The sequence below is a fragment of the Gopherus flavomarginatus genome, chromosome 2, assembly GCF_025201925.1.
Source record: "Gopherus flavomarginatus isolate rGopFla2 chromosome 2, rGopFla2.mat.asm, whole genome shotgun sequence".
Lineage (NCBI taxonomy): Eukaryota > Metazoa > Chordata > Testudines > Testudinidae > Gopherus > Gopherus flavomarginatus.
Genome location: NC_066618.1, coordinates 69,028,742 through 69,047,252, shown reverse-complemented (window position 1 = coordinate 69,047,252; position 18,511 = coordinate 69,028,742). Strand labels below are relative to the sequence as shown.

Here is an 18,511-nt window from a genome sequence, read left to right as displayed (position 1 = left end):
GTTCTTGTGTTGTGTAAAGGTGTAAATAACGTGTCCTTATTCATTTTCTCCACACCATTCATGATTTTATAGGCCTTTATCACATCTCTTTTCCAAGCTGAACAGTCCCAGTCTTTTTAACCTCATACAGAAGCTGTTTCATACCCTTAATCATTTTTGTTGCCATCTCTGTACCTTGGTGAGGGATGATTTCCCTTTACAAAAGCAATTTTGACTCTTTCTCAACAAATTGTTTTAACACAGGTCTGATAATTCTGTTTTTTACTATAGTTTCAACCTCTTATTTTGGGGAGAGGTATTTTTCTCTTTCCCCTACTGTGCTTGCTGCTGTCTTTCCCCTATTTGGCGTAATTCTTTTGGGGTGCCTAGAAGTTCATTTCTTCACAGGCCACGTGATGTCTTTGGGTAGCTCAGTATTCCTGGAGAAAGGGACAGTTTCTTTTCTTTCCTCCTCCAACCCCAAATTGTTGAAATAGTAGCAATAGTTTCTGCATTTCTGGCAGTTTCTGCAATCCTTGGCAGGGTTTTCCCACCCATGCTGATAAAGTACAGCCCAGCTGAGCAGAGGGTGGGGGATATGTCTGAGAAAAGAAAGAAAATTATGCCTCTGGAGCCCCTAAATATCTTAAATTAACTTTTAGAAAAACAGTTCACTCACTCTGACTTTCACTTGTATGAAGTGAGAGTATTTTTTTAAAGCAGACTTCAGTGCTCATTCATTTGCTTCCACTAGCTGCAGTAAAACATGATGAAAATATACCTGTTTTTAATGTGATCCTCACTCTGAGCTATAATTAAACGTAGTACCCTAGTTTGCTCTAAAATGTTTCCTACTTCTTTTGATCTGAAGGGACTGTACTTCTAAAACAGACTTTAATTGTACACTAATATTCTCTGCAAAATTCTTCCTGAGCTGATAGTTCTCTCTTATGCATCATGGTCTCTTGTGTTTGCATTTACCATAATTAACACTTCAGCCAGCTTATTCATGAGTTCATTATTATCCTTCCTTCCAGAATCTCTGATATTGCTAGATACTCAGAGATATCTTTGTGTATTTTTGAGTTTTCTGTGTTTCTTTCTTTCCTAAACTCCATAGGGCAGGGCTGAATAACAGTCCTTCATAAATAATCTCTTCAAAATCCTAAATTACGTTGATTGCCATCTGCTGTACTGTACCTTTGAAGTCTCAGATGTGTCCTTCCTTTACAGTAATGTGATTATTACAAATGCAGACAAGTTTCCAACTGTTGGTCTAACATTTTCCCCATCAAATGCCAGGAAAATGTTACATTCTTCAGCCGAATACCAAGGCCATAACCAGGGCAGCGTGAATTGAGTAGCCACCTAGGGTGCACAGCTGGTGGGGGAGGAGACAAAAAAAATGAGATGGCCAAAAACTACCCAACAAAACAGTAAGCGGTAAAGACCTGCAGTGAGACTGGGATCCACGGGTCCAGTTACCATACCATGCCACCCTTCCTTCTGTGCGCTGCTGCTGGCAGCGCTGCCTTCAGAGCTGGGCAACCGGAGAGTGGAGGCTGCTGGCTGGGACATTCATGTAGTTTGCAGCATGGGAGGGCTGTTTTGTTTTTCTTTTTAATCCCGCTCCCATCCTGCCCTGCAATACCTGCTCCTAGTTCCATCTGCTCCCACATTGCTTGTTGAATTTTTATCCCACTCCCGCTATTATGGCAGCAGGACCTGTGGGATCCCAGTCCCACTGCCCTCTGGGATTGGGATCCTGCAGGACCCGCTGCCTTAATAGTGGGAATGGGATAAAAATTCAACAAACAGTGCGGGAGCAGGTGGGAGGAGTAGGTATTGTGGGGCAGAATGGGAGCGGGATTAAAAAAAATTGTCCCGCGCGGGACTCTAGTTGGGGGCACAAATATGCTTGCTCGCCTTGGGCACTAAAATCTGTAGTAATGGCACTGCCTAATACCTTTCTTATTATCCTCAGCGTCACAATTTTCAAGTCACTTAACTGTGCCTCAATACCTGGCATTTGTATAGTGGCTCACATCTGAGGATTTCAAAGCATTTTTCAAGTATTAAATAATTAAGCCTTTATTATTTTTGTGAGTACCCACAGTGTTGCTAACTCTCACAGTTTTCTCTCAAGTCTCATTACAATTGGTGTTTTTCTTAATCTCAGCTGCTGGAATCAAAGAAATATGTGAGAATCTGAGTTTTCATTTAAAGAAATGGTTCTGGCCCTCATGGTTGTGACGAAAAGTGTGAAAATGTGAACCCACTGAACCTTAATGGCTCAAAACCCAGCAGCTAAATGAAGGAACACCAAATTCATCTTTAAAATTATTTCCAAATAATTCTCATTATTTTTTAACATTTGGAGTTGGCAGTATTGTATCCAATTTGCAGCTGGTTAACCTGAGCCACAGAGTTAAGTAATTTACACAGCCAGGCACAACAGGAGAGTCCAAAAGCCAGAAATAGAAGGCAGAAATACTGTGCTAACTGGAGTACCTTATGCCCTGTTCATATTTTACTTTACATGAAGCTTTTATTTTTGGATAATTTGTAGTCTGGTAGCACGTAGAGGCCCCATTATGCGTGGCACTGTACGGTTTTATCCACAATCACTCACTTGTCTTTCTCCAAGCAGATATTTCGTGTTATGCTTCCTTTTGGGCTATAGTTTCTGACATGGGAACTGATGCTAGACCTGAGCACCATCTGAGCCTCTATCTATCTAATCTATCTTTTCCATTGTATATTTGCAAATTCCTTTTGAATGGTCAACACAATAATAACAAAACTATTCTCTTTAAAAAATAAGTGTAAATAATGAGCCCTATGCTGCAGTATTTCACTTATTGTATCTCCTCCCTCAACTGTTCTGCTATAGCCTTCTTTCACTGTTATCATCTACGATAGAGGAAAAGGTTAGAAGAGGCTGTTCCAATAACATTTAAAACACAGTTCAGTTGTATGTTAAAAATGTATGTTTGCCCAAATTTTTGGATATTTTAAAGGAACCAACTTCAACCTCTCACAGCTCTCCCTCGGTATCACATTTTTAATCTAACTGAAGCAAAAACATTTCCATGAGTAATTGAATAGAATTGATTTTGGCGTGTTATTCTTGATAATCTGCCCAATGTTATAATGTTAAAGAAGAAAAACCTGCCATATTTGGGTGATCACCCCAAAATAGCAGCTTGTGTTTACATTTTCACACTCTTTGAGGTGGACAGTAGAGACATATGAATGACTATTTTATGTTCATTGTTCCTATGTAATATACACAAAATACTTGCTTGTGCGCACGCAACCAGGTTTCACATATGCACCTATTCACAGCCTGGAAAGTGAAAACTTAAACACAAGGCATTTTTTGAGAGTTGTCAGCCACTGCTGTGTGTTTATTTTAATTAATAGAAAAATTAAGCAGATTTTCAGGAATAAGTGTCAACAATCAGACTGCTGCCCAATAGACCCTATACTTCTCAGTTATCTTTTGAAGTGTTCTTCTAGTCCAGGGGTGGCGAACCTGTGGCTCTGGAGTCACATGTGGCTTTTCAAAATTTAATATATGGTTCCTTGTATAGGCACCGACTCGGGGGCTGGTGCTACAGGTGCCAACTTTCCAATGTGCCGGGAGGTGCTCACTGCTCAGCCCCTGGCTCTGCCACAGGCCCTACCCCCACTCCACTCCACCCCTGAGCCTGCCGTGCCCTCGCTCCTCCTCCTCCCTTCAGAGCCTCCTGCATGCCATGAAACAGCTGATCAGGAGGTGTGGGGAGAAAGTGGGAGGCACTGATTGGCAGGGCTGCCGGTGGGTGGGAGGCTCTTGGAGTGTCAGGGAGGGGAGCTCGTGGGAGGCTGCTGACATATTACTGTGGCTCTTTGGCAATGTACGTTGGTAAATTCTGGTGCCTTCTCAAGCTCAGGTTGGCCACCCCATTCTATTCCTTTGTCTAGTTCTCTGCACCATACCCTCTTCTTCTGTTTGTTGCTGTTTCAAACAGTCACTATTTCTCGCAAGTCTGGGGCCTTCTCAAATACAGGCTGCTTTGGTTTGGGCTTATTTTTTGAGGAACATCCTGTTACTTTAAATCCTTCAGTTTGCCTCTCCTTTGACTGTTCCAGTAGCAGATTATACAGGAATACATTGCTTGCCAGTAGTTGCACATAAATATTTGCACTGCCTTGGATTGCTGGGCAATAGGATTTTCCTCAGCCTTCTCACATCTTCTATTTCCTGCTTCTTAAGTTTTTTTAACACTTGTTCATAAGTTATTCTCTCCTGTCATAAATTTTATTTCTGCAAAAGTATCAAGTGATTTCTTGAAATCAAGGTGGTTCCCCAGACTGCCACTTCTGAAAATCTGATATAGGACGATTAGGCATCATAGAAAGTTTCAATAGGACTAGGATAAATGGGAGTTTGCTAGACTTCAAGAATTTCAGGAACCAGGAGTGGCACCAGGGTTTTTGGCGCCCTAGGCGGGGGTCCTTCCGCGCTCCCAGTCGCTGGCGGCAATTCTGTGGCGGGGGGAGTCCTTCCGCGCTCCGGGTCTTCAGCGGCAATTCTGCGGTGGGTCCCAGAGCGAGTGAAGGCCCCGCCGCAGAATTGTCACCGAAGACTTGGAGCGCGGAAGGACCCCCCTGCCACCGAATTGCCACCGAGAGTGGCAAAATGCCGTCCCCCCCAAATCCTAGCGGTTGCCTAAATGGAAGCGCCGGCCCTCTCAGGAACCCTATTATTTCTTCAGTTTGAATGCAACTCCCATTATCTATTAATCAGATCCCAGAGTTTTAGGTGTTACTTGAGCAGTTTCCTAGACATCTTTGTAACATAGTAAAACATTTATTACAGCATCCCTTTTTATAAAAATACCTTAAGAATCCACAAAAATAAGCACAAATTATTGAACTTCGATATAAATTAATCTTCACACTTGTACTCTCTGTATATCATTTTGACGATTTATAAATCAGTGAATGTATCAGTTGCACTATTTTTAATACCTTCCTTTGCCTATTTTTTAATCTTGCAAATGGAAATGAGGACTGAGTACTGATCTTGAAATAGCAGGATAGTCCTGATATTTCAGTTGCAGTTGGCAACCTCAATCACATTCAAAACATTCAAGCAAGTATATTTTAATTATTTGAGGCCTTTTGTTTCTTCAGTGTTTCATTTTCCTGAAATCAGATGTTTAGTAGTCTCTTTTGCCATAGCACGAATACATCCTGAGCTATTTTTGAACCCTTTAGTGCAGAACTGATCAACCAGTGGGCACAAACTGGAAGTAGAAGCAATTGGAGATGTTGTGGTAGGTCATATACTGCCTCCTGAGAGCAGCACAGTCCCCAGTTTGCTCGATCTTACAGCAGGAGTCTGGGTACAGGAGGGAAGGAGCCTTCCCCCCCTTGCTTTCCAACTCCCTTGCCCCATTCATTCCAGCTTCTTACTCTCCCCTTGAGCAAGGGTCTCTTCAAGGAGAAGCCATGGGATCTCCATACTTTGGAACTCTGGCAATGGGTATCATGTTCTTATATAGCACACTGTCTTGTGGCTTAGATTCTCCAGGTCAGTCACATTGTCTGACTATACCAAAAGAAGGATAGGAGACACTTGATATGGATTTAATCAGGCTGCAACTTTATTATTAGACGTCTGGGACTATCCGGAAGATAAAAGTGTACAGTGCAGGCAACTCCATGTTCATTGAAATAACTATCCAGGGCTTCCATCAGCCCCCATTCATTTTCCATCTAGGTCCTCCAGCCAACTCATGGCTTGGACCTTACCATCCATCTTCCTCTCTCCCTCTACCCCCCTCCCCCAGTAGGAAGAGTAAGGTGCGCTATAAGAAAGAGGGTTGGCTCCCTGCCATACCAATCATAGGAGACCTGAACCACTCCCCATTCCGTTCTTTTAACCAGCACCTCCTTCCAAGTCCTTTACCAGGCCATTTATCTGGTCACTGGATGCCTTCCCTGTGGAGTACCTGCACTGGACATCTGCCTCACACTTACAAAATAAGTTGTGACATATAGCTTTAACCCCCTTTCCTCCTCACCATAATAGGTCCTCCTTGACGCCCAATGTGGGGAAGGTGAAAAAACCCCACTCTACCTATGCTAATATGGTGGTGAGGGGAAAATTCCTTCCGATCCCTCCTAAAAAGGAGTGACTAGTGCAATTCCCACAGCAAGTCCTAACTTAACCTGATATTTGCACCTCGAGAGATGGGAGGGTGAATGCTGCCTTGCTTGCTGCCTGGAGAAAGGGCTTCTAACACCAGGGTTTGTGCCTTTCAAAAGCATCCACCCTTACGTTCCCAGGGGATGAATCAGTGTCGCCAAACTGACCTCCAGCCACCTTTTTACAGCAGTTTCTGACCTCCTTCCCGCCCCCCCCCCCCCCCCCCCCCCCGTAAAGCACTGCTACCTTCCTGCAGCAAGCCTGGACAACGTGTTCTCCCCCTCGCCTGGCTTCAGGTGTGATTACTTACAAAAAATTTGGTAATCAGAACAGTATACCTGCCATTTAATTTTATTCTTGTATAACTCTAGTCTTTAGCCCTAGAGTATCATGCCTTCAATGTGATATATACTTAAAGGCTTGATATATGCTAAATTATATGGTTCACAAAGTTTTGTTTGCAAAATAAATACTTCAACTTTTTCCTTTAATTGTTATTCCAGAAGAACCCCAATACACAGAGAAAATGGGTAACTGAGAACAGATATAATAGCATACCTAGGACTGTTTATAGATGCCCAGGTGTATATCTAAATCAAGTGTCTGAGGTAGTTTTTGTGAGCTATGTGGTTTACATTAATAATTTTTTTTTCAGATTTCCTGAAATGCAGTATTTCCAGCAAGAGAGTGTGAGAAAAATTCTTACAGATGTTCTGTTCTGTTATGCTAGAGAAAATGAGCAGTTGCTTTATAAACAGGTAATGCAAATATCATACAGGTGGCATCCATTGACTCAACATTTTCTATAGAGCTTGACAAATGATTGAACAATAATGTAGGTTTTATTGTATCCAAAGTTGTATCATAATACTTAAGCAATCAAAAAGCTACTTGTCAGCTGCATGGTAAGAAAAGTAAGCTCATTCAAGTACATATGCATCCTCCTCATGATAAGACATTCCCTCAAATTGTCTTCTGTAAGCTGCTGAATCTTATCTTCCAACTTTTCTGAATGTTTATTAACAACCTCTTTTAAACGAAAAGCTTTTCTGGACTTAGATGGATAAATACTGAATATATGCACCACAGTTAAAATATATGATACTGAGTAACAATATAAAGAAGTTGAAGGGTTAATTAGGGATAATCAAGCAGTTTTACAACATACGTAACATTTGAAATTCTTCTGATTTCTACAACATAATGCAGATATACTGTACGTTCACTCTTTGGCCATTGACCATATACTGCAGCACCAAACTATGATGCAATATAGTCGGTGCAGCTGAAAAGTTTTTGTCTTTTTATCTCTATATATGTTAATACAAGTTCCATTATATTACTAGATAGAATATCTACTCAAACCAATAGTCTCCTATTGTTAAAAGGTTAAAGATAACATTTCAAATGCACCAATTGTGCATTCATTTTAAGATGAAAGCTAAATACAGCATTTGCACCTCAGGTTTTAAAATGAGTATAATGTATAAATGCTTTGACAAGACTCATGTAGAGTACTTAAAGGAACAGAAATCAGAATATTTTATGTTTACTTTTGGAGTAATTTAACATACTGTGCTGAGACTAAGAACTGAGTAACAATGAACGAGGACTAAACTGTAGAGAAACCAGAGGGGGTGGGGTGAGGGGAGAGAGCTCAGTGGTTTGAGCATTGGCCTGCTAAACCCAGGGTTGTGAGTTCAATCCTTGAGGGGGGCCATTTGGGGATTGGTCCTGCTTTGAGCAGGGGGTTGGACTAGATCTACTGAGGTCCCTTCCAACCCTAATAATCTATGATTCTGTGTACATGGACAGAAAATGATTTATGACAAAAATGCAGAGTTGCTATAAGCATACAAATATTTTATAATATAGTGTATCCTTTCACACATTCTGCAAACCACTCCATCCCCCAGCGAGGAAATTGAGTCTCATGAAAAGATCGGCATATTTGAGTTGAAACTCATCAAGAACTGTCTTATAGATGATATCGAAAATCAAATATACAGTTAACAAAAGCAGCAAATCTCTATCAGCTGGCTATTTTTTATTTTTGATGGACTGCGAGTGGAGTGCTACCTTGTGTCATGGAGAGAAAAAAATTAGATCAGCAAGCCATATTTTTCAGGGCACTGTTGTGGAAAACACTCCAACAGTACCCAGCCTTCCTCATTTCTAGTATATATAACCCATAGTATATGCAATGAGGAGGTGATGGGGGAGATGGAAGATTGCATTCTAGCTAATTTAGTGTCTCGTTTATTAAACAAGAAGTATAATTTCACTCTTTGATATGACTTAAAAAGACTTAATTACCCCCTGCTTGTGTTTAAAATCCTGTTGATTCCTTAAGAGAAATAATACCTTGCTATGTAAGGCTTGAATATTTAGCTAGATCAAATTAAAAAAAAAACAAACCCACCCTGAGTTTCATCACAAGCTGTTAAAGCTATTATTTTGTACTAGGTGACACCCCGTTTAACATAGACCATATTGTTAATAGTTATGGGATTTTATTGAATTAATGAGACTGTTATCATGTAGTAGAGTGTCTTGCTGAGTTAATTGAAACTGCAGAGATTATATAAATGGTATTAATGAACTTTGACTGCCTGATGCCTCGGCTTTAATAAAGACTGCTTGGTGGGCTAAATGAACATAGGCAGATAAAAGAACAGGTTCAATTTTGCGAGCCTACAGGCTGTTGAGAAAGAGAACTTCTTTTTACCTCTGTTTTTCACTGGTATCATTTCAACAGTGCAGTAATTTCAGAAGAAGGTTGTCATGCCAGTAAAGGGAGGGGTAAAGGGCAGAAAATAAAATGAATCGGAATGATGAAAAATGGCTAATATCTATGACAAGCCTTCAGTGCAGTATTCAAGAATTGTGGTGCTGTGCCAAAGTCACAAAACACCCAACTAATCTTTCTCTCCTTCGTCCCTTCTTTTTCCACTCCCATCACCACTGCTTGTTTCCAGGATATGCATTCTTGAACCAAGAATGCCTCCACAAAACTATCGTCAATAATAACCATCTTTTCTTTGTATTCTTGGCCCTCTTGCCCGTGGATGACTCGTTCTTTCAAAGGCCCTGTCAATACTGTGTCAAGGATTAGCTGACAAAAAATACTGCGTATGTGGTGAGGTCAACATATAATTTTTGGTCTCTCTTAATCCTGTCATACCTGTCCATGGTAACCAACTCATTCATGACCTACACCCTTGCTTATTTCATTTTGTATCTAGGAATGAAGCCACACATCCCAAAATAGCTTCAGCTAACAAAACATGGCACTCCTCTGCTTAGCAGTTAGAGTTGCACATCACTCAAGTGTTCCATGCTGGCTCCCAAGGGAGCCACAATGTCCAGTACAATGTGTTTGCCCTGATATTCAAAGCCTTTCGTGGGACTGGCCCTAGCTACCTTCGAGATCCCCTCTGCCTTTGTGATCTGGATCTCCCATGACAGCTACATTCCTTGGTATATTGCAGCAGTTAACTGGTAGGGGGAGATTCATGCATGCAGTAGATAACATTTTTACAGGAACTGGACCTAAATTCTGAAAGTCAATCCTTTAAGAAATTGGTGTAATAAGTTTTAGAACTAAATACAAATGATGTACCTTTCTCTCAGTTTCCACACACCAAACACCTACCTGTACACAAATTTGGGAGGCACCCTGGGTCTACAGTGACTTGGGTCAATATAAACCTAGCTAGATTGTAGATTTCCAGGGTCTGGAACATTATTATACTTCATCAGTTATAAAAGTGGTCAAGTTCACAGCTTTTAATTGAAACTGTTACTGTACTTAAAAAAAATTAATGCACAATATCAGCAAAGTTTACACTGCTTTCTTACAAGGAGCAATTTGTATGTTTGTTCAATGTGTGTAGAGTGTTGTCTTTGTAGTAGGTTTCATTGTCTTTTTTGACCAATATATAAAGTAAGATTTTATTTGACTAGCAAAATATACTGCTCTCCTAGTCATATTTATGGGTGAATAGAATTTTACAAAACAGTAATAGAGACTTTTAAGATTTAAACATCAGTAGATCTTTGATTTTCTAAAAAGCTTTAGTGCAAGTAGAAGTATAAAGCGAGTATGTTTATTTTTCATAAAAAATGTAAAAATTATCTTAACATTATCTTCAAAAGGTCGTACAAATTTGGGTGCCAAAATTCTGGCTCTAGTTAATTAAAGAGAAATAAAATAATTAAGCTAAGCCATTAGGTCAGCCATTGTTCATTCATAATTGTATTGTCTTTTTCTAAATGTATCAATTTGTATTTCATTTCTAGAAATGCTGTATTTCTGGTTTTCTTTTAAGACCAGAGACACTATTATGAAATCAGCGTTTTGCTGTTGACAAGTGTCATAAAATTATCTGAATTCTGTCAACCCTTTTATTAACACTGAAAAGTTCTAGTAAACTATTGATTTACTGTAGAAAAATGTGTGTTTAATACACTAGTGGCTTCTACTACCAAGCCCGAAAGCTCTAAATGTTTAAAGTGCTCTTTTAACTGAAGGATCAGAGGTGTCTTTTTGAAATCCTGATATTTTATCATCCATTTGCTTTGTTACTGTTTTATGTGGATAGTCACTTTCTGATTCTGCTTTAATCACAGGTTGTTATGCTATAATATTAGGAAATTGTGTGCTGTGCTAGGCTCTTATCTTCTATAACTAATCCTATTTTATGTCCTTTTATGTTCTTACTCTGTAGTTTGTATGTTTAATTTTTGGTAGTCAGTTTGAGTTAGACAATCATTCTTGGCAGCCTCATTTCTCTTACACAATTTTCATATGTGTGCGGTGATAGAAGATTTAGACAACAGTAGATTTTTATATTTATTCTTAACTTTTAGGGAGTGGGGAGTCAATAATATTAGAGCCTATGTAGCCTGCAATTTATCTCTATATTTTTGGTACTTTTGTCTATCTTCCTCTCTCTGGCCTTACCAAACTCTCCTTTCTCTTCTCCATTCCCATACTCCAGGTCCATACCTCTCTCCCAAACCTGGTGGTGCTAACTAGTGATCTTATCACAAGTCTTGACATGTTTGATTATTTGAAGGCAGCTGTTCATGGAATAATCAAATGCTTTAATTAAAAAAAACACCCAGACATACATTTCTAATCCTCATTGTTGCAGAGAAAAGCTTGAAAACATTACCCAAATGTTCCCTAAAAACTCAGAAATCGGAAGGCAAAGTGAAAACCTTCCAAATGTATTGTTTAAAAATCTTATGACTAGGAAGGGAGGGCTGACTCATGATTTTTGAATGTGTAGGATTGGTAATACTGCAACCTCTCTTATAAAACTTGCCCTTCAAATATCTGCGTCCTCTTCAAGGGCCACCCCCTCCCTACAATATCCTGCTCCCTTGTGTTCTAGGAGTGGTATTGAACAGGGAGTTTCTTTTCAGCATACTACTACTGTTGTATTCTGGCACCCCTACATTCTACAGATGAGCAGCTCCTCCCTCTGTGAGGCTTTTGCTGCTGAAGGGACCCATCTGTCGGTTCCGGGCTCCATGTTGTTTAACTCGCTGTGACACACCCGTCCACATGAATTGCATCATCTTGTGGCAGGAGGCTGGAATGGCAGTTTAGTGAAGTGGTCAAGAAGGTGATTTGTGGTCCTACCTGTGTCGGATACTTTCCTAACTGGCATGCAAAAAATCTGAATACACTTTAGGAATTTTAGGGAACCTAACACAGAATATCCAATTCTTAATATCCAGTTGTCCCTGAAAAAGAATGGTGGGTTAATTGTCTAAGTGAGCTGCATGAGAAATACAGTAGTAAACATATTTATGAAATTACATCTTTGAAAATATTTCATGTGTGCTAAGGTGTCTGACTGAACCAGTACTGCATGGCATTTTCTCTCACACTGCATCTGTTTCTGCAGAGGGTTGTTGTTTTTTTCCCGTCATTTAAAAATTAAGGCTGGGATCATCAAAGGGGCCTAAAGCAGTTCAGGCTTCTTTGAAGAACCAGCTTGACACCCTAAGTGCCTCTGAATGGGGGGCAGGCTTTCAAATGTAACCTCAGTACAGTACAAATAGAGGCAGAAACAATAATTTGGAAGAGGTTTGCTTTGCCTTTTTAATCTCCTTAATGGGGTGTAATCTTTTCAGCCAAGTGATGACAATTTAAAATGTCAATATAATGAAGTATTTCACTGCTGATCATTCTTTGCAAAACATTCATCTGATCTAAGATTGTGGGAGGAGTTTGAATAGGGCACCATCACTGGTTCGACCTCTGTACATTCTTGACTCAGGGATTTTGGGTTTTGCACTGTAGATACCAAACATCTGAAATAGCAGTATTAAGATTTTGCCACATATTGGCTTGCAAAGGTTTTATACATCTTTCCGTATAAATCTTTCAATATAAACATAATGAAGATACTTTAAAAAAGAAATCCTGAGTTTTGGTCTCCATAGGCATGAGTATCTCATTTTCTGTTTCCCCAAATGGCTGCCTTTATTTTTTCCAAAGGCTACTGAGATCTCAGATTTAGAATATTATCAAATAAAAGTCAGTTTAGATTTCATAATTTGTCCTTATTGCAGATCTTGATACTATAGCTCATGATTGTAATTATCATAAATAAAATTCATATTTATGAACATAGATCTTGGAGTAACTGCCAGGTGCGGGTTTGTCTACCCTTGCCAAATTGTTGTCTGTTACGTAATGAAAAGGGAGAATAACTTGCGTCCCATATTTTATAGGTGAATAAACACTTAGATTTAATCAGAATTTAAAACAAAACCCATTGATTATGAATCAAGTCTAAGAATGTAAATTTTCTTGCTTTTCATTATGCTGCTGTTGCTTATATTATTGGCTGCTGGATGCTGAGGTGGAGCATTACTGTGCTGGTGGATGAATGAAACATTTTACTGTACTTCTGTTTCCTTTTAATGTTTAGGGTATGCATGAACTTTTAGCACCTATAATCTTTATCCTGCATTGTGACCACCAAGCTTTTTTACATGCGAGTGAAGCTGCACAACCAAGGCAAGTGTTGAATATTTATCCATGTAATATAGAAATTGTCACATTTTCCATGTTATTGTAGAGTTAAGAATTAACTGTATCTTCTGTAGAATTAACATATTGGCTTTAAGGTCTATCCAAATAAAACTGATAGTTAAGTTTTCTTTTATTAGTTTTTTGTTTTATCATGATTAATAGGCTAATCCTTGAGATTATTAATTGTCCCCATGCCTCCATGAAAGTGAAAAGTAGCTCATAAAGGGGCTTTTTGGAGAAATAGTAATTCTTACATTTTAGTCAGTGAAAAAGGGAGAGGGACCAACCAGGGGAAAAGTTTCAACTTAACACTGGTACATATAGTGTGCTTTAATCTCTATCGTTGTAGAGAGGAGGCAGATCAGAGAGGTCCAGTCCAGGAATGGATAAGTTGTGTATCAATATTTTCTTCTCATACCTTTAAATAATCACTATAGAAACAAATTTCAGTGATAGATAATTCTTTCATCCCATACAAGATTTTTAATAGCTATATTATATGACTGTCATTTAACTTTAAAGTAATATTAAGTTTAGGCATTAGTTCTCCATTTCATGAAAATAGTGTACACATAAAAATTGCAACACACGATTGTCCCTCAACTAAATTGAGATGCTTTTTATTCCCTTTCTCCATGAATAGAATCATAAAGCTTTTACTTGTTTTTTTTAACAAGTTGCCTGCTTGAATCACTTAGTGTTGTGCAGCCATATTTTGCAGTTGTCTGACTACATTTGCTTTTGGAACCCAGCTGCATTAATATAATTTAATTACCCCTGTTATAACATAACCTCTCTTAGCAAGATTGTCTAAAGATCAGTGTTAGCATAGGGATGGAGTGTGCTTACATGTATTTGTTTTCATTCAGTGTCTATCATTAGAAATCCTGAAGTTGCATTACAGGATGCTCTTCAGTGAAAAGTAAGCTTGCAGGATGCTCAGAATAACCATGTAATATGCATCCCATCCCATCCCCGCTGAAAAGTGAGCTAAGCAGCAAAGTAGATGGATAAGAGGTACTGTCACTGATTAATTGCTGTTAAAATACAATAAAAATAGAAGCTATTAAAACAAAATTAATTAATGTTTTGATATTGCATATTTGACCGGTAACCATATTTTTTTTGTTTTGGACAAACAGTGATAGATTGTGCAGTAATCAATTAGTCTAGATCAAGCATTTCAAATAATACATTGTGACATTCAGTAATTTGTTATTTGGAATAATTAGATGGTTACTTCATTGTAGCTCAGACAGGGCAGCTAATTTGTTTTTGATCTTTATAGAAAGGAACGACTTCATTTGTTCAATGGAGTTACTCTTTTTAATTAAAAAAAAGACTAGTTTTTCTCATTTGCACTTTATACCAAGTTGGCTTATAAGTACATAATAGTACATGAGGAACAGTGACCAAAAATAAATATTCAAATTTTGATTGTTCATTCTTGGCTGTTTCAGTGAGGAAATGAAAGCTCTTTTGAACCCTGAATATCTGGAACATGATGCCTAGTAAGTTTTAACAACTTCCTGTTGTCTTTACATTTCCTTTACTTCTGTGGGCAATGTATTATCTAACATCAATTTTCCATTTTTTCCCCCTCAGTGCAATGTTCACACATCTTATGAAAACTGCGGAACATTGGTTTTCAACTTTTGAACATGACGGTCAGAAGGTAAATATTGTTGTAAAATATATATATTTATAGTACTTGCAAGTGAATATGCTTTAACACAGCAAAATGAAATAAGTTGAAAGTAACAGTCATCTTCTTAATTAAATAAAAAATAAATTCCTTGTGGGTTTCCTGAGTATCCTTGTTGGTTGCCTCACTTGTAGAAAGTTGTCTAGTTGACTGCTTGTGTAGATTGAAAGAGAATATTGTAATTGTAATTCTGTTTACAATTTGATGTTCAATCATGGTAATCATTATGTAGAGTAAAGCAGATGTTTGTCTTGAGTTTGTTCTGGGCAGAGACTTCTGTCTTGCATACAGTTGTTGCCCTGACCTCCCCCTAATGATGATGATGTGTTCACCTATTTAGGAAGAATAGAGTGTGCAAAACAGGATGGGGAGTGGCACTCTATGATGAGAATTGACATTACCTGTTTTGAGTCTTTGATTACTCAGAAGAAATTTGAATGCTTATGGATCCGTGTCCTAACAGACCACTAAAAAACATTGAGAACAGGATGATTGCCTGCTTACAGACCTATCTACAATGTGTCCAGGGAAAAAAGCTGTGTGATCATAGGAGACTTCACTTAGAGTGACATATGCTGGAGATCTCCTGCTGCCAGTACTAAAATATCTGTGGAATTTTTAAACATTATATATGACAATTTTGTAACTCAAGAAGTGTTGCAGCCCACACGAGGGAATTCTTTATTGTCCGGCTGTAGCAAAAGGAAGGCAGGATACACTGAATATGATTTTAATCAGGCAGCAACTTTATTATTAGATGTTTAGGACTGCCTGACAGGTAAAAGTGCACAGTGCCAGTAAACTCAACTTCATTCAATAACTTCTGCCAGCTCCCTGTCTTTTTCCATCCAGGTCCCTGAGCCAATCCATTTCTGGGACCTTCCTATCCACCTCCCTCCACATAGGAGGGTTAAGGTGGGCCATAAGAAAGCGGGGTGGGCTCCCTGCCATACCATTCATAGGAATCCCGCACACCGCTGCCCTCTTCTGTTCCTTTAACCAACACCTCGTCTGTCCTTTATCAAGCCATTTATCCAGTGACTGTATATACCTTCCCTGTGAAGAACCTGCACTGGACAGTCGTTCCACACTTACATATTGAGTTGTGACATATTAGCCTAACTCCCTTCATGCCTCACATCAACAAATCCCTCCCTGAACCCAATGTGGGGAAGGCGAAAAAATCTCCACTCCACCTAGGCCAATCTGATGATGAGGGAAAAATTCCTTCCCAGCTCTCCTAAAAAGAGGTGGCTAGCACAATCTTCACAGCAGGTCCTGACCAGACCTGGTATTTTGCCACCTAAAGGGCATGGAGGATGGATGCTCTATGGAACAGGACACTTGGGCTTGCCCCCTTTTTAAATCCTTCTGCCCTTCTGGTCTCAGGGGATAAATCAGTGTCACAATGCCTGACCCATTCCTTGCTTTTGCAGCAGCTTCTGATCTCTCCCCTCCCCACCCACCCATAGACAACTGTTCCTCTTCACTAAGCCAGCCAGATATTTCCCCTCCCCCACTTAAAGGTGCAGTGCGGTCATTAGACCTTATCCTAGCAGATAAAGAGGAATTGATCACAAAACTAAAAATTAATTGTTGTTTAGGTACAAGTGATCATGACTTGATCACATTTATAATATGCAAGCAGAATAAAATCAAGAGTTGTTACATATATACCTGTGCTTTAATAGCTCCAATTTCACAAAACTGAAAACCATTAGGAGCCAAATCAATTGTGAGGAAGAATTTTAATCAGAAAAATGTGAATGATCATTGGGAGTCATTTAAAAACACCTTACTAGATTCCCAAAAAGCCACAATTGAGGAAAAAGGCCATACTGATTAATAAGGCTTTCTGGTTTAGAAGGGCAGTGAAGGCAGCTGTGAAAATTTAAAAAATAATGTATAACAAATGGAAAACAACAGACTGGATGTTTTCTGAAAGATTTGCTCTAGCACCTTTAATAACGCCTCCCTGTTCACCTTGACCAAGTGTCCTCATGGCTTCATGAAAATATCCTTTTGATAAATGTTTCCAAAGTTGAAATATTACACTTGGACAAGAAGATCGTACTCAGCCAAACTGAATCATCTCCTTTTCCCGCCTCAACTCGGATTTCCTATTTGTCTTCACTCTTGGTAACTTAATAACACTGCAGTCTCCTTCTCTTCTTCCCTCAACTCTCTCATCCACAGCTACTTATCTCCACCTCCACAACACTGCAAGTGTATCTTTGCCTGAATTCCACCTTTGCTTCACTCCTGATCTGTGCCTTCATGTCCTCTCTTCTTAACTATTGAATTCTTTGTTACCTCTTCTTCCCCGGTTTCTGCTCTTTAGACTTAGACTTAAGTTTTCTGCATATTTTAATCACATGCATAAAGCCAGGCTATATTAGTTCATTACTCTACTCCAGGGGTAGGTAACCTATGGCATGGGTGCCAAAGGCAGCACGTGAGCTGATTTTCAGTGGCACTCTCACTGCCAGGGTCCTGGCCACCAGGCTGGGGGGGTCTCTGCATTTTAATTTAATTTTAAATCAAGCTTCTTAAATATTTTAAAAGCCTTATTTAGTTTACATACAACAATAGTTTAGTTATATATTATAGACTTATAGAAAGAGACTTTCTAAAAACGTTAAAATGTATTACTGGCACATGAAACCTTAAATCAGAGTGAATAAATGAAGACTCGGCACACCGCTTTTGAAAGTGCTGACCCCTGCTCTACTCCATTAAGTTTCTTATTTATTTCAAAATTTAGTTAAAACAATGCCAGGCCCTTGATAGATTCTCTCCAGTTTACCTATTGTAGCTTGTCTTTCTGTACTTTTACCCAAGCACCCTTTGCTCATGCAGCACTGGCCTCCTTTCTCATCCTCATTATGCAACAAAATTCCTGTATTTTCCTAGCTCATGGACACTCTTTCAAATCTAAGGTATTTTTTCCCCTGTACATTTGGCTCTTAATTTCTTTCTTACCTGATTATATGTTTTAACTCCCTGGAGTGTTTTGGGACAGTTTGTATGAAAGACATTATGTGAAATGTAGTCATGCTGTGTATGACCCAGACTCATTAATAAATTACTTCCTAAGAGACCTTCAGGTTTGAGTTCACTTGCTGCACTTCAGTTTTCTCCTGATCTCAAAAAGAATATCAGAAGTTCATGAATTTGTCAGACCAAACTGTAGTTTTCTGGGTGCCTGATTGTGTGCACTTAAACCTGTATTTAGGCAAGTAAAAAAGGGTGGTGTTCTCCCACAGCTCCCATGAAAGCAACTCTTTTTATTTAGATGCCTCAATATAGCCTTAAGTGCATATCTCTAGGTACCTGGTATAAACATTTTGGCCTCAGTTAGCTGGGGCCAATAAGGTATGTACTTAATGGAATTTTAAATAATTGCCTGTAATTCAGGTAAAACTCTTGTTATACATTTCATGAACTCATTACATAGTCATTTTTATTCTAAATGATGCTGTGAGATGTGTCTTTCGTCACCAACTGTTCAGAACTCAGCTTATTAAACATTTAAATTGTTCCAACTTCTTAGTAAAACTAGTGAAGT

The 18,511-nt window shown here is 39.0% G+C and overlaps 1 protein-coding gene across 6 annotated transcripts in view; it reads left to right on the top strand.

Moving 5' to 3' along the window:
• Positions 1 to 18,511, top strand: part of TBC1D5 (TBC1 domain family member 5) — a 512,051-nt gene that overhangs the window by 286,831 nt on the left and 206,709 nt on the right. For all 6 annotated transcript variants that reach the window (XM_050938356.1, XM_050938354.1, XM_050938355.1 and 3 more), the window contains 4 exons: positions 6,837 to 6,939; positions 13,135 to 13,223; positions 14,699 to 14,749; positions 14,844 to 14,913. In XM_050938356.1, the coding sequence (XP_050794313.1) occupies positions 6,837 to 6,939; positions 13,135 to 13,223; positions 14,699 to 14,749; positions 14,844 to 14,913 (313 nt within the window). The remainder of the gene's footprint in view (positions 1 to 6,836; positions 6,940 to 13,134; positions 13,224 to 14,698; positions 14,750 to 14,843; positions 14,914 to 18,511) is intronic.